Raw genomic sequence first — 14,712 nt, forward strand, 5'->3', positions numbered from 1 at the left:
GCTTGTCTCTATTTGCTGTCACTCTGGATCAGAGAAACCCACACTTTTTTTCTTCCCCTTTCCTGCTCCCCTTCAGTTACACTTGAGCTCTCTGACTGAAAAGGTCTGGAACAGATTAGAAGTCGGGCCACAAAATAAAAAGCTTTGGCAAGCTGTCAAGCCTGTCTGGAATACACATACAACAGTGGGCCCAGAAGGGGAAACTAAAAGCAGGAAGAGTATTTTACGAAACCTTTTCTTGGCATACTTAATTGTACGCTGTGTGTACATATGTGTTGAGGTGGGAGGGAGATTATTATTTTTTTGGTACTTTCTCCCATTTAAAACAAAAGACCAAGCTGTGTGTGTAATTAATGGATCTACTTAAGCTCACAGCCAACTTGCTTTACTTCACTTTTTATTAACTGAAAATACTTAAAACAAAAACCTTTGTTCCAACTGCTGATTTCTATAGCTAGCTAAGAGTTAATCATCATTTTTCAGAACCTCAGGTAGAGGGAAAGAAAAATCCCACAGTACCATTTTTTAAAATTACCAAATGCGGACAAGCTAAATTCATTTCATTAAAGATGATCTGAGGAAACATGGCTGTTATCGTTCTAGTCCATACAAACGGCAACATTTATTAAATTTTCTACCTTACTTGGGTTCCTGTTTCAACCACAAGGCCTTATTCAAGTATTAAATAGAATCTGAAGTTGCAAATTATTAACATGCCACATTACTTTTTTAACACCCAAATAGGTCTTGAAGCTCAAAAGGCTTGCATTTAAGCCAAACCGGGTATTTGTCAAAGCAACAGTCTCTGCCCTGATCCCACTCTGACTTTACCTGAATAGGGGTCAGTTCATAACGCTGACCAATTGGTGAGCTTGGGGCGGCAAACCCAAATGTCGGGGTTTTTAAAAGGTATACATACAGACACAGAACTGTTTGGAACGTTCCTAACAGGGCAGTTATTTTGCCCAGCCCTGGGTAGAGTTTTCTTTCTTCCCTTTTACCCCAGACTGTGTTCTGATGGCACTCAAGGAGTTAATTCCTCCTTCCCGGAAGGGCCCCGCAGTTGTTGTTAGGTCAACCCCTGCAAAGCTTCAAAGGTTCCGAGCTCCCGCAGTCTGACCTACTCAGTGATCTGCACATTGTTTTCATTTAGCTACATCCAGTCCAAGACGAAAGCTTTAAAACCACAATGATCTGCTCCTTTTTAGATTCATTTTTCCATGGCTTTGGAAAAATATCTCAGAAACCCAACTGAAGAAAAGGAAAACAGTGAAAAAATATGGATAAAAAGGCCCCAAAGAGCTTGTATACTATTATCAAGATATGCACATTTGGGAGGGGAGTATTTCTTTGTGCAAATGGTGATTTTTGTCATTTGATTTGAGGGAGAAATATGGCTTTACTTTTTGTTTCCTAAATGAAAAGCAAAGAAAAAGAAAAAAACACCTTAAAATATGGGTGTGGGGTGGGGGAGTGAGGGCAGAAAGGAAGAGAAGGGAAAAGGCGCTGCCACTGGCCTATCTCTAGGTGACAGGGGTCCCCGCCCCAGCTGGGGACAGAGAACATTTTAACACCAAGACACAGGATGGGAGTCACTGCTCTCTCAAGTTAAGCATAAGCAGACACCAGTCACTCACCGACAAAAGCTGCTATTTCAGGTTTTAGATGAAGCAACAGCCTGATTATTTCTATAGCTAAAAAGATCATTTTAAACAAGATCTCTGTGCTTCTCAAAAATGAGAAAGAAACAGTCAGTCTGGTTAGTAAACCACCACAACATTCCTCCAATCCCATCCGAAGAATCAAAGCTAGAAAGTTGATTTAGATCCAAATTCAAGTTTAAAGTGAAAGGCATAAAAATAGTAATAGATAAGTTGGCTAGGCAGTCATTTTTTAAAACTATAAAACAACCCAACTTAATTTAAATGTACCTTCCAAAATTCATATACCAAAAAACAGTTATCAAAAATATTTAAAAAGATTTTGAGATGAACCTTTACCAAAACGAGGGTCAAGCCTGGGGTCTAGCCAAGAGGTGGTCTTGTTCTTGTGGTTTATATAGTATATTTCTCCATCCTGAGTCATGGCTTGTTCCCATCCGTCAGGAAGAGGACCTATAAACAATGGGAAAAAAAAAATCACGGTTGGTTTTATTTGGTGCACCTAAAAAAAAGTGGGAGAGGTGCTAATTTAAAAAGAAAACACATAAAACAACTCATTAAAGTAGAATTAAGCATGTGTTCAGAGAAGAAAGGTAAACCCCAATACTTGATTCTTCTCCACCAAGAAGAAATTATCCAATAATAAAATCTACATCCCCAGAGACACAGATGTAAACAAACTTCAGATTTTGGAAAAACTCTCTGGAAGTCATGACCCAAGCCATTACTACTAGTGTTAATACAAGACATGGAGTGCTGCAGCTCAGGGACTGTCCCCGCATCCAGCCTGTTTCATGACAGTATCTTCCTAGAGACCCCAGAGCTCTTAATAAGGAATCTGTGCAAAGGTTCTCACAGCACTACGGTATCATAAACATTCTGCTTAATATAGAGCACAGTTTAGCTAAGCCTGCCAACTGCCATTGATTTCCATTATTTATGTGACTGACACACACCAAGAACACTATAATAGAGAAAACGTGGTTGAAAAGAGCTGATTCTTCTTAAGCAGCCCAGAAGTTGCTACAAGGTGGGGACGGGGCTGGAAGTTTCAGTCTGTCAGAGATGTGTGTATGTGGGGGGTGGGGGTGGGGGTGGCGGGGCGGGAGGGGTGGCAGGGAGAGAGTAAGGACCAGGACTGCTGGGAGGCATGTTTCTCAGGAAGAAAAAGAAAAGAGGTACAAATTCCAAAACTACAGCGTGAGGAAGCAACACCTGGGAGATAGGGCTAAGAACACAGAAAGTTTAGGGATCGTTCTAGGCTTCCCACCTAGCTCATTCAGGAAAGAATCTGCCTGCTATGCAGGAGACCCGGGTTTGATTCCTGGGTCGGGAAGATCCCCTGGAGACGGGAACAGCTACCTATTCCAGTATTCTGGCCTGGAGAATTCCATGGACTGTATAGTCCATGGGGTTGCAAAGAGTCAGAAGTGACTGAGCGACTTTCACTCTCACTTTTGGGCTTCCCTGGCAGCTCAGTTGGTTAAGAATCCGCCTGCAATGCAGGAGACCCTGGTTCAATTCCTGGGTCAGGAAGATCTGCTGGAGAAGGGATAGGCTACTCACTCCAGTATTCTTGGGCTTCCCTTGTGGCTCAGCTGGTAAAGAATCCACCTGCAATGCGGGAGACCCAGGTTTGATCCCTGGGTGGGGAAGATCCCCTAGAGAAGGGAAAGGCTACCCATTCTAGTACTCTTGCCTGGAGAATTCCATGGACAGAGGAGCCTGGCAGGCTGCAGTCCATGCAGTCACAGAGAGATACGACTTAGTAACTAAACCACCACCGAGATGATGCTATCCTTATGAGGGAAGCGAGTTGCTTTTGAGAGGGAACGGTAATAAAATGAGAGACCCAGTGTAAGTGATCCAACCCAGGCACATTTCCTCCTTGTCTCCTCCATTTCCCACCCCCACGAAGATCAGGAGAGGCAAAGGGAAACGGACCAGCAGGAACTGACTGCTCGCTGTGTGCCAGGCACTCTGCCAAGTACACACGTTCACGGACTCATCTGGCGCAGACGATGACTGAGGACGCACGCGGCAGGACAATCTCCATTCTAATGGGAAACTGAGGCCACGTGGCTCAGCCGCACATCACAGATGCTGCTCAAACCCAGCAGCCTGATTCCTGAGCCAACTTCCTGATAACACTTCTTTTCTTTCAAATTTTATCATTTTTAAACTTTACGAAAACTTATTCTTCAGGGGAGGATAACTGCTTCACAATGTTGTGTTGGTTTCTGTCACACAAGAACGTGTCACACAAGAACGTGAGTCAACCGTAAGTACACACATGTCCCCTCCTTCTTGAACCTCCCTCTCACTCCCACAACTTTTTATTCATCTTCCACATCCAAGATTAGAGACTAAGTGTGTCTCCTGTGCAAAAATGGAACAAGTCCCTTTTCTCTAGGCAGTAAGTCCCCTACATACGAACCTCCACGTGGTGAACTTGCAAAGATGAAACGTGCACGCCCAACCCTGTTTCCGTTCGCTCATGTGTCTGGTGCACACTGTCACACGCGTGCACCCCCTACAAGTGGTTGTGCTTTCGTGCATCTCACTGCACAGAGTGCAGCAATACAGCATGTACCTACTACCCAGCGTCACCGGATCATTCTTTCAAGAAGGTGGACAGAACTGAATGCAGAAAGGAGCCTGTGCTCCCAGGGCCGGCATGAGGGAGACCAGCTTGCCCTCTGCCTCCCATCGCTGAGATCCTTCACTCGCCCATCCTCCACCTCTGCTCCCTGCTCCAGTCAGGAACCTGCCTGTTCACTTTATGCCAGTTTACGCCAGCCATCATACTCTACTACCGTACTTTTCAAGGCACTATACTGTAAGATTAAAGCTTTTTTTGTGTACTTTTTAATGTATTATTTTTGAAAAAATATTATTAACTTATTACAGTACAATACTATATAGCTTAATTGTATTAGTTGGGTACCCAGGCTAACTCTGTTGACCAAGCTCTTGGAACAGAACTCATTCGTGTGCAGGGGACTGACTATATTGGCAGTCCAAGACAGCCTTGTGAGTAGTGCTGGAAGAACTGTGGTAACAGACCACTCACACGGGCCCATGGGACCCAAGGCCCTAATTCTAGGCCGTTTTCATTTGTATCAAGAACAGACCGATTTGCTATTATACTATTATCAAAGATCTTCTTTGATGGGGTCAAAATCACGTTAGGGAATGCAGGCATGTGCAACTGGAGTGTTCTAGACTCCTACTAGATGCCACAAGGGAAGACCCTCCTCCAACCCTGAGTGTGAAGTTCTGCATATGATGCCGTGTCCAGAGCTGGGACTCTGCTGCAGGTATCCTGTGTTTACTAAGACGTGAATGGGAAGCAGACTTGGTAAACATGTATAAATAAAACCACTTCTCTCAGCAGCCTTCAGTGTCACTTTGGTCTCTGCTTCCCCACCAGGAAGTCAGAAACTTCAGAACTGTTGCTCTTTAGTTGCTCAGTTGTCCAACTCTTCTGCGACCCCACAGATTGTAGCCCACCAGGCTCCTCGGTCCATGGCATTTCCCAGGTGAGAATACTGGAGTGGGTTGCCATTGTCTTCTCTAGGGGATCTTCCCAGTCCAGGAATTGAGCCTGCAGGTGGATTCTCTACTAATGAGCCACCAGGGAAGCCCAAGGATTTGTTACTAACTTTAATTGTGGAAAATGGCTCTTACCTGGTTAAGAAGAAGAGCTGGAAATTATTGATTGCTAAATTCTCACAGATGGATTGAAGCAGATCAGAGAGTGTGAGTAGAGTCACATATTCTATTATAAACAGAGTATGTGAATGATCTGATATTAATCCAGTGCTTTTTGCTCCTTAAATGTTTTCATTTTTATAGCTCATTTGATATCTTAAAATGTGTTTAAAATTTGTAGAACAGTAAAATGGAAAAGCTAAAGTTTATTGTAATCTATTCTCCAGGAGAAAAACCAAACTTTTGTTTTGTGATATATTCTGGATTTTTTTCCTGTGCATGTTTTGTAATACACATGTGTAACTATTGACGTCATGTTGTACCTGAGCCACACTTGTTTTTATTCACTTAATATACATTATGGGCATCTTTTCTTAACACAACATGTAAGCCTCTCTCATTCTTTTTAATGGCTTCACAGATCTTACTACACAGATATACTAGAATTCATTTATCCCAGTGTTACGTATCAGAGTTGTTTCCACATTTTGTCCTAAATTTGTTATAACGTGTACAATGCACAGCACCCCCTGTAGTGACGGCACCAGCTCCATTACTACACTGCACACCCTGTACTTAACCCCACCGTACTGATGAAACACAGTGACATTCAGACAGATCACTTGCCCCAGGTAGACAGCAGAGTAAACTCTCCCAAGATAAAGATTTGAACCCAGGCAATCTGACATCAGAGATCCTGTTTAAATCATTAGCTATTTATCTTATATAAATCATATTTCTCAAGTATTTTTCATATGTCATTAAGTATAATATTTAGTATTTCACTAAAAACAGTAGACTTCAAAAATTAAATTTAGCAAACTTGCCACCAGTTCTGTTCTTGTATACTATAAACAATCAAAAACAAACCTCTACACAGCAGAGCTTGGCACAACATTGTAAAACAACTATACTTCAATTTAAAAACAAAAAATAAACCTCTAACTAATCTTAACTTTCTTTTCTTGGGCTCCAAAATCACTGCAGATGGTGACTGCAGCCATGAAATTAAATTAAAAAACACTTGCTCCTTGGTAGAAAAGCTATGACCAACCTAGACAGCATATTAAAAAGCAGAGACATCACTTTGCCCACAAAAGTCTGTCTAGTGAAAACTATGGTTTTTCCAGTAGTCATGTATAAATGTAAGAACTAGATCATAAAGAGGTCTGAGAGCCAAGGAACTGATGCTTTCGAACTGTGGTGCTGGCGAAGACTCTTGAGCGTCTCTTGGACTGCAAAGAGATCAAAACAGTCAATCCTAAAGGAAATCAACCCTGAATATTCATTGGAAGGACTGATGCTGAAGCTGAAGCTCCAATACTTTGGTCACCTGATGCGAAGAGCCAACTCATCGGAAAAGACCCAGATACTGGGAAAGACTGAAGGCAAGAGAAGTGGACGACAGAAGATGAGATGGTTGGATGGCATCACTAACTCAATGGACATGAGTTTGAGCAAACTCCCAGAGATAGTGAAGAACAGAGAAGCCTGGTGTGCTGCAGTCCATGGCGATGCAGAGCAAACACGACTGAGTGACTAAATTTCAGACATGAAGATATAAAGGAAAGACAAGACTGGTACAAAAACAGAAAGTAGTGATGTTGCTTATTTTCTCACCTATATTTCTAATTAAGAAGTAAACATGTACATCAGATCAGATCAGTTGCTCAGTTGTGTCTGACTCTTTGCGACCCCATGAATCGCAGCACGCCAGGCCTCCCTGTCCATCACCAACTCCCGGAGTTCACTGAGACTCACATCCATCAAGTCAGTGATGCCATCCAGCCATCTCATCCTCTGTCGTCCCCTTCTCCTCCTGCCCCCAATCCCTCCCAGCATCAGAGTCTTTTCCAATGAGTCAACTCTTCGCATGAGGTGGCCAAAGTATTGCAGTTTCAGCTTTAGCATCATCCTTCCAAAGAAATCCCATGGCTGATCTCCTTTAGAATGGACTGGTTGGATCTCCTTGCAGTCCAAGGGACTCTCAAGAGTCTTCTCCAACACCACAGTTCAAAAGCATCAATTCTTTGGCGCTCAGCTTTCTTCACAGTCCAACTCTCACATCCATACATGACCACTGGAAAAACTATAGCCTTGACTAGACGGACCTTTGTTGGCAAAATAACGTCTCTGCTTTTGAATAAGGATCTAGGTTGGTCATAACTTTCCTTCCAAGGAGTAAGCGTCTTTTAATTTCATGGCTGCAATCACCATCTGCGGTTATTTTTGGAGCCCTCAAAAATAAAGTCTGACACTATTTCCCCATCTATTTGCCATGAAGTGATGGGACCAGATGCCATGATCTTCATTTTCTGAATGTTGAGCTTTAAGCCAACTTTTTCACTCTCCACTTTCACTTTCATCAAGAAGCTTTTTAGTTTCTTTTCACTTTCTGCCATAAGGGTGGTGTCATCTGCATATCTGAGGTTATTGATATTTCTCCCGGCAATCTTGATTCCAGCTTGTGCTTCTTCCAGACCAGCGTTTCTCATGATATACTCTGTATATAAGTTAAATAAGCAGGGTGACAATAAACAGCCTTGACTTACTCCTTTTCCTATTTGGAACCAGTCTGTTGTTCCATGTCCAGTTCTAACTGTTGCTTCCTGACCTGCATACAGGTTTCTCAAGAGGCAGGTCAGGTGGTTGGTATTCCCATCTCTTTCAGAATTTTCCACAGTTTATTGTGATCCACACAGTCAAAGGCTTTGGCATAGTCAATAAAGCAGAAATAGATGTTTTTCTGGAACTTCTTGCTTTTTCCATGATTCAGAGGATGTTGGCAATTTGATCTCTGGTTCCTCTGCCTTTTCTAAAACCAGCTTGAACATCTGGCAGTTCATGGTTCACGTATTGCTGAAGCCTGGCTTGAGAATTTTTGAGCATTGTTTTACTAGCATGTGAGATGAGTGCAATTGTGCAGTAGTTTGAGCATTCTTTGGCATTGCCTTTCCTTGGGATTGGAATGAAAACTGATATCAAATATATATACTAAACACAAAAGAATGCTTTTATGTTTAGGTTCATTTAACACGAGGCAAAAATTTAATGTGTGTAAAGAGACTGTCTAAAACAGGATGTCCTCTTTACAGAAAGAGCTACTGATCAATTCAAAGGAGTAGATAAGGAAACATTACCTTTAAATAGCTTTGCATTGCAATCGAATTCTAATAGAAAAAACAAGACTGAAAAGAAAAAAAATCTTCAACCTCAAATGTGAACTAAATAAACAATAACAGATCTGAGCTTTATTCACACACAAGAGAATTTTGATTTAAATGCTCTTGGGATGAAATTCAGTGACTTGATTATGCAGGTTTCTAAAACACTGTGTTAAACTAAGCTAACTGCTGAATAACCGTAAGAAGCTGAGACAGCAAGAGTGACATATCTTCTGAATCATCAAGTGGCACAGGCTACTCAAAGTTTGATTCAAGCATCTGGGCTAGAGCTGGAATGCAGTAAAGTCAGTAAGTCTGTGGGGAAATCTGGGCTTCTCACAAAACTAGATTTACAAGAGGAGACTACAGGGATGGATCAAAATATATTCAGAAAATTTTTCAGTTAATTTACATCCTGATTTTAGCATCATAAATATTAAAACTTCTCCAATAGGGAGTACGTAAAATAAAGCAAATGTAAGTAGCAATATTTTAATGACTTAGGATAAAACGCAAGCTGAGCCCCATCCCTAGAATTTCTGATTCAGCAGGTTTGCAGTTGGGCCTGAAAATGCCCAGATGACACTGATGCTGCTGGTCCAAGGAACACATTTTTGAGAAACAATGATATAAAAAATAACTACTTACAATTCTTTAGCTGGTATGTAGCTGTTACCTGAATTCATCTAACTTTTATGAGACTACAGTCGTCCACTGTTAGGCATCGGGGCAGTTCAAAGCACACTATCAAGCGCTGCGTGCCTGGGGGCAGCACACAGTCACTTCTGCTAGAGTAAGACGAGGCAAGTGGCTCACCCTCCATCAGGGTAAAGCAGAAGGCAATGCTTCTTTAAAAAACTGAAATGGCCCAAGCAACTATCCTGGAGAAGCAGACCAGATACATTTCTTTTTGGCCCCTAATGACCAGGTGGTAACGAAGTGTAGGGACTCTGGAGGCAAGTAAACTGGTGTGATCCATGGGAATTATTACTCTTAACTGAGCTTCCGACCATTTTTAGTTGAGAACTCTTCACTTTCTCAATTCAAATGAGGAGTCCTCTCTCTGTGCTAACAAAATATTTTCTTTATACCTAATGCCATAACACTCACCACACGGTACTGTCCATACGTGTTTTCTTCCAGGCGAGACTGAAATACCTGAACAGAGAAGCGTATATTACGCAGTTTTCTATTTTACTGTCGAGCTCAGCGCCTACTACACAGAAAGGGCACAAAACCATGTTTGCTGACAGTAATGCAATCAAAACAAAGTCCAATTAAAATTCTTCATTTATGACTGTGAGAGAAACATATCCTGTTTTATCCTTTCTACGTTAAGTTCAATTTCTCCATTATTAAGTATCACTGAAATTAAAGGTACAAGGATGTAACAAACTCTTTTATTCAATAAGTATGTATTGAGCCCCTACTATATTCAAGTACTAATCCAGGCACTGGATATACAGCAATAAGCAAAACAGTTTCTGCTTCATGGATTATGGTCTAGCCAGGAAGACAGATAGGTATGTACAGTACAATGCTGGCTCATGACAAGCACAGTGAAAAAACCCCAAAAGGCCAAACCAAACCTGGAGATGGTCTTTCAGAAATGTGGACTAAGAAGGGGCTCACTGAGATGGTGACCTTAGGGCGGAGACTCAACCACAAAGCAAGCCAAGATGGGATGAACCGGATACGAGCGGCGCTGGCAGGGGCTGGGACGAGGGCAGAGGAAGGGAGGGCTGACGCACACGGTCACCGTGCTGTCAGGACCTAGGCTCGATCAGCAGATCACCAAGCATTTTAACCGGCAAATGGTGGAGTGGGGAACACTACAGGGGATCACCAACCCTAAAGGATAGTAACAACTTCTCCAAACTCATGGATCACCTCTAAATATGTACAAGTGGGCAACAAACATTTTCATCGCAGATAATGTGTGCATACATGAGACACAGACCCTTAGACATGGGAAACGTGTGGGAGTTTTCCAAGGCTAGGCTATTAGGCTTAACCATCGCAGCCAAGTCTTTTGGGGATAAGGAGGAGATAGAAAGTAGGCCCTGGATCATGAAGGTAAACAAAAAGAGGTCATCACTTTAATAAGATGTAAACAGGGTGAGAAATTTGAATTAGGAAAAACAAGAAAGAGTAGTAGCCTATAATTAATTAATAAATTAGAATTACTTATCCTTGGGAAAAATAAATTTTTATGTAGTATTTACTACTACTAGCTGAAAAACTACTATAACAAACACTAACTTCCTGTAATATTTTGAAAACAAAATATTGTATGTCATAATACTGAAGGTGACTCAACGTCAACTTCCTGTTCTTGCCTGAGGACCCTCTTGCATCAGGAATGACTCAAGCCACCTGCAACGTCTAATCAAACCAGAAAGTCCTGATTTTGCCACAAGTCAGATGATCAGTCTCTCCCTCTCACCTGCCCCACAACTCAGGAATACAGATGTCACCCAGGATACTGAAAGTTTATTAAACAAAACTTAGTGGTTCAAAGTACAGGGCTATCAAGAAGTAAGAGCAGCTGGAAAAAGTAGATGCAATACATCTTGCAAAAGAATCTAATTTGGACCAATTTCAGTTTTGAAATTCTGGTCTCTGACATTTATGATGAATCACAAACTGCATTACTACATTGTTCTAAGCTCCTTACAAGCACATACTAAGCCAACTAACAGTCCCATGGTATAGGTCCTATTATTATCCTCACTTTACAGATGAGCAAACTAAACCACAGACAAGTTGCCCCAGATTACTTAGCCCAGACTAGCAACTGGCAGAGGGTGGATCCAAACCCAGATAGTTCTAGCTTTCCAGAACTCATGCTCTTAAGTACTATGCTGCAATTATGACAAACATTAATCAAAAGGAGTGTTTTTAAAAATTTCTTCTCCTAGAACTTTCATGAAATCTCATTGCTTCAGTCATATTCACATAGATGGCTCTTATATCTTTAATACTTCTCCCAGGGACAACACCAGTCTTTCTCCTCCACCAAGTGCACACCAACACTCCATAAAACATGTCCTCATATTTGAGTTGATTTTACTTTACAATTGCCCTTGTTCCTCAGATAAAACAAATGTAGACTTCCGTATTTCCATGACTAAATTTTAGCAGTAACCTCCCAACTGGCCTTAATCAAAGACACATCTTATGTACCTTAAGAGCATCCTGCCTCACACCTCCTCTGAGGAAGCAGCTCTATGACTCAGAGCTCCCTGAGGCCCTGGGAGCCTGGCTTCACTGGCTATTCCAGGTCCTCTGTCGCCAGCCATTACAGAGGACACTGCAGAGGGGCTTAGTGTCGCCACCACAGCTCACGCCCTCCTCACTCCGTCGTGGTTCACACCTGCCAACTCCTCTCCCTTCTCCGAGGACCTCCCGCGGGGGCTCCTCTCCCGCCTTGCTCAGTTGCTCAGCCGACTCTTCCTCTTCCCTCCCCAGTGTGGACACGCCTTCCTCAAGAGGGCTTTGCCTACAAACACAAAGGTTCATTCCTCTCCTATGCATCATGCGCTTCTTTGGTGAGATGATTCTAGCGCATCAGTAACTTGGTAATCCACTCAAAGTGAGTCCTCCTGGCATGGCCTGTCTTTCCAGTACTCAGCACAGTCATGCACTTTTCACCTCCACACATATCCCCAATGCACAAACCCCAGCCTGTCTCCTCTGAGCCTTCACGATTTTTAGCCATCGAAATCCTGCCCTATTTTCATGTTTTATCTTTGTGAAGCTTTCCTTAATTTCCATCCCACTACTAACATTCTTCCCCACCTGTGAATAGAAATTGCACTTGTTTTTCATTTTTTGGATGCTTATCTTGTATTTGTTCTTTAACAGTGAGTTTAACTCAGAATTTATCATTTTGCACTAGAATCAAAAAAAAAGAGTTCTCCAGTTCAATTTCTGCTTCATTAACAAGGCTAAAACCTTTTGACCGTGTGGATCACAACAAACTGTGGAAAATTCTTAAAAGAGATGGGGATACCAGATCACAGTACCTGCCTCCTGAGAAACCTGTATGTCAACAAGCAACAATTAGAACTGGACATGGAATAACGGACTGGTTCAAAATTGGGACATAAGTATGTCGAGGCTGTATATTATCACTTTGCTTATTTAACTTGTATGCAGAATACATCATGAGAAATGCTGGGCTGCATGAAGCACAAGCTGGAATCAAGACTGCAGGTGAAATATCAATAACCTCAGATACGCAGATGACACCACCCTCATGGCAGAAAGCAAAGAGAAACTAAAGAGCCTCTTGATGAAGGTGAAAGAGAAAAGTTAACAAAAAAACTGGCTTAAAGTTCAACATGAAGAAACTAAGATCAGAGCATCCAGTCCCATCACTTGATTGCAAATAGGTGGGGAAACAATGGAAAAAGTAAAGGATTTTATTTTTGGGGATCCAAAATCACTGTGGATGGTGACTGCAGCCATGAAATTAAAAGACGTTTGCTCCTTGGAAGAAAAGCTATGACAAACCTAAAGAGTATTAAAAAGATGAGACATCACTCTGCTGACAAAAGTCTGTATAACATACAGTCAAAGCTATGGTTTTTCCAGTAGTTAGGTACAGATGTGAGAGTTGGATCATAAAGAAGGCTGAGAGCCAAAGAATTGATGCTTTCGAATTGTGGTGCTAAAGAAGATCCTTGAAAGTCCCTTAGACAGCAGAGAGATCAAACCAGTCAATCCTAAGAGAAATCAACCCTGAACATTCAATAGAAGGACTGATGCTGAAGCTGAAGCTCCAATACTTTGGCTCCCTGATGTTAAGAGCAGACTTAACTCAATGGACATGAGTTTGAGAAAACTTGGGCAGACAGTGAAGGACAGGAAAGCCTAGCATGCTGCAGTTCATGGGGTCGCTAAGGTAAGATTAAACTCTAGTCCATAAGCGAAGAAGAACTAAAGAGCCTCTTGATTAAAGTGAAAGAGGAGAGTGAAAAAGTTGGCTTAAAGCTCAACATTCAGAAAACTAAGATCATGGCATCTGGTCCCATCACTTCATGGCAAATAGATGGGAAACAGTGGAAACAGTGACAGACTTCATTTTTTTGGGCTCCAAAATCACTGTGATGGGGACTGTAGCCATGAAATTAAAAGACGCTTACTCCTTGGAAGGAAAGTTGTAACCAAGCCTAGACAGCATATTAAAAAGCAGACACATTACTTTGCCAACAAAGGTCTGTCTAGTCAAAGTTATGGTTTTTCCAGTAGTCATGTATGGATGTGAGAGTTGGACCATAAAAAAAGCTGAGCACTGAAGAATTGATGCTTTTGAACTGTGGTGTTGGAGAAGACTCTTGGAAGTCCCTTGGACGGCAAGGAGATCCAACCAGTCCATCCTAAAGGAAATCAGTCCTGAATATTCATTGGAAGGACTGATGCTAAAGCTGAAGCTCCAATACTTTGGTCACCTGATGCAAAGAACTGACTCACTGGGAAAGACCCTGATGTTGGGGAAGACTGAAGGTGGGAGGAGAAGGGGACAACAGAGGATGAGATAGTTGGATGGCATCACTGACTCAATGGACACGAGTTTGAGTAAGCTCTGGGAGTTGGTGATGGACAGGAGGTCTGGTGTGCTACAGTCCAAAGAGTCAGACAGGACTGAGCAACTGAACTGAACTGATGTATTTTAAGGCTTAGATTGGAATTTCAACACTGTTATTGTATTCTACTCACTACCATAAACTGTGTCCCCGACCACTGTGCTCATGTCCCATTTTAGCAGATGCCTCAGTGAACTCCACTTATCTGCCTACATCCTGGCATGTCTTCCAGGAAGCTCTAAGTCTTAAAGAAGTACTTTGACTTTTTGCTGTTTATATCTCTTAGGGCTTAGCACTACCACCAAATACAACTGAAGTTTGTTGAGCTGAAATGATTAAGAACTTACCTGTGAAAAGAATGATGGATTAATCTTGGTCAAGTCAGTCTCTCTGATCCTCAGTTTGTGCTTTTATAGATCATAGACTTTTTTTTTAATAAGTTGGTAACATTTTGCAGTGCTCTTATACTAAATGAACTCTCATGTGAAATGGTGGAGTAATTCATATGTAATAGGTACTTAGGAAAGGTTTTTTTTGTTGTTGTTTTCTCACTGAAAATAGAAATAAAATAAGAATAGGAAT

The 14,712-nt window shown here is 41.9% G+C and overlaps 1 protein-coding gene across 12 annotated transcripts in view; it reads right to left on the bottom strand.

The window, feature by feature from the left end:
* The window catches only part of YAP1 (Yes1 associated transcriptional regulator), a 135,415-nt gene that overhangs the window by 43,978 nt on the left and 76,725 nt on the right, over positions 1-14,712 (bottom strand). For 4 of the 12 annotated variants that reach the window (XM_024975711.2, XM_024975709.2, XM_024975710.2 and 1 more), the window contains exon 4: positions 2,001-2,114. The exons of 4 other annotated variants lie outside the window; for them this stretch is intronic. In XM_024975711.2, the coding sequence (XP_024831479.1) occupies positions 2,001-2,114 (114 nt within the window). Of the gene's footprint in view, positions 1-1,994; positions 2,115-14,712 lie in introns of all 12 variants that reach the window. 4 more of the 12 variants (XM_059875063.1, XM_059875060.1, XM_059875062.1 and 1 more) reach the window with 1 other exon arrangement.

Source organism: Bos taurus, chromosome 15 (assembly GCF_002263795.3).
Source record: "Bos taurus isolate L1 Dominette 01449 registration number 42190680 breed Hereford chromosome 15, ARS-UCD2.0, whole genome shotgun sequence".
NCBI classification, from domain to species: Eukaryota; Metazoa; Chordata; class Mammalia; order Artiodactyla; family Bovidae; genus Bos; species Bos taurus.